This window comes from Sciurus carolinensis, chromosome 9, assembly GCF_902686445.1.
Source record: "Sciurus carolinensis chromosome 9, mSciCar1.2, whole genome shotgun sequence".
NCBI classification, from domain to species: Eukaryota; Metazoa; Chordata; class Mammalia; order Rodentia; family Sciuridae; genus Sciurus; species Sciurus carolinensis.
In genome coordinates, this window is record NC_062221.1 from 139821306 (window position 1) to 139822486 (window position 1181).

Below are 1181 nucleotides of genomic sequence, written 5' to 3' on the forward strand. Positions count from 1 at the left end.
CAGAAGGTCACTGTCCCTTGTGACCTCCAGGCTAAGTCGCTCCCTCCTAGGAATACTCCTGGCTAGAGGAGACCAAGGTCTGCTCCCACCCTGTCCCCACAAGCAGGAGAGGAAGGAGAATCAGGTATTCAAAGTGAGTTTATTGAGCCCAAGAGGAGCTGGCAGGTGGAAGACGAGGCAGGTGACCCAGAGCAGGCAGGGCTGCAGGAGGCAGGAGGGCGGGGTCGGCTCAGCACAGGGGCCACATGGGGTCCAGTCACCTAACCCTGCTCAGGAGCAGATTGTGGGGCTGTGAGGGGCCCAGCAATGGGATGGACCTGAGCCCACTGGCCTGGGGACACCGCCAGTCAGCAGCAGGACTTCTGTCCCAAGGAGACACGGCAGCAGGCCGGGCGGGAGCAGGCGGGGCGGCAGAGCAGGGACACGCAGGAGGCCGCGCGGCAGCAGCTGGGCTGGCAGCAGGAGGCAGAGCAGGAGCTGGGCACGCAGCAGGCAGGCCTGCACACGGGGCGGCAGAGCAGGGACACACAGGGGTAGGGCCTGTAGCAGCACACGGGCTTGCAGCAGACGGGCACGCAGCAGGACGGCTGGCAGGGGGAGCAGCTGCAGCAGGAGGGCTCACAGCTAGACTGCTGGCAGGGGGAGCAGCTGCAGCCATCGGACTGGCAGCTAGACTGCTGGCAGCAGGAGGAGGCTCCAGAGCAGACGGGCACACAGCACACGGGCTTGCAGCAGAGGGGCACGCAGCAGGACGGCTGGCAGGGGGAGGATGAGCAGCAAGAGGGCTCACAGCTAGACTGCTGGCAGCAGGAGGAGGAAGGCCCAGAGCAGACGGGCACACAGCACACGGGCTTGCAGCACAGGGGCTGGCAGCAGAGGGGCACGCAGCAGGACGGCTGGCAGGGGGAGCAGCTGCAGCAGTCAGGCTGGCAGCCAGACTGCTGGCAGCAGGGGCTGGAGGCACAGCTGAGTGGGGAGCAGACGAGGGTGAGGCAGGGGGCCGGGGCGCAGCAGCTGGGCTGGCAGCAGCTGGGGGCGCAGCAGGGGGGCTCGCAGCAGCTCTCTGGGCAGTCGTCCACCTGCCAGGATGGGTCGGGGCCAGAATCGCAGGAACCGGGCTGGCAGACGCGGCTGCCGTAGCTCAGGTTGCTGGAGCAGACGGACATGGTGGAGGCGGCCAT

General features: G+C 67.4%; 1 protein-coding gene across 1 annotated transcript; it reads right to left on the reverse strand.

Annotated features, from left to right (window-relative positions):
* Nucleotides 1-347: 347 nt before the first annotated feature.
* LOC124992633 (keratin-associated protein 10-12-like) lies at nucleotides 348-1181 on the reverse strand. The gene is made up of 2 exons (XM_047563691.1): nucleotides 664-1181; nucleotides 348-603 (listed from the first exon to the last, which is right to left on the reverse strand). Exons 1-2 carry the CDS (start codon nucleotides 1179-1181, stop codon nucleotides 348-350), a joined length of 774 nt encoding a protein of 257 aa, XP_047419647.1.

Bases quoted from the DNA above. Each gene is read 5' to 3' on its own strand.
- LOC124992633 (XM_047563691.1), bottom strand. From the start codon at position 1,181: ATGGCCGCCTCCACCATGTCCGTCTGCTCCAGCAACCTGAGCTACGGC. The intron at 604-663 runs GTCCGATGGCTG...CTCCTGCTGCAG, and splicing joins TGCCAGCAGTCTAGCTGCCA to CTGCTCCCCCTGCCAGCCGT.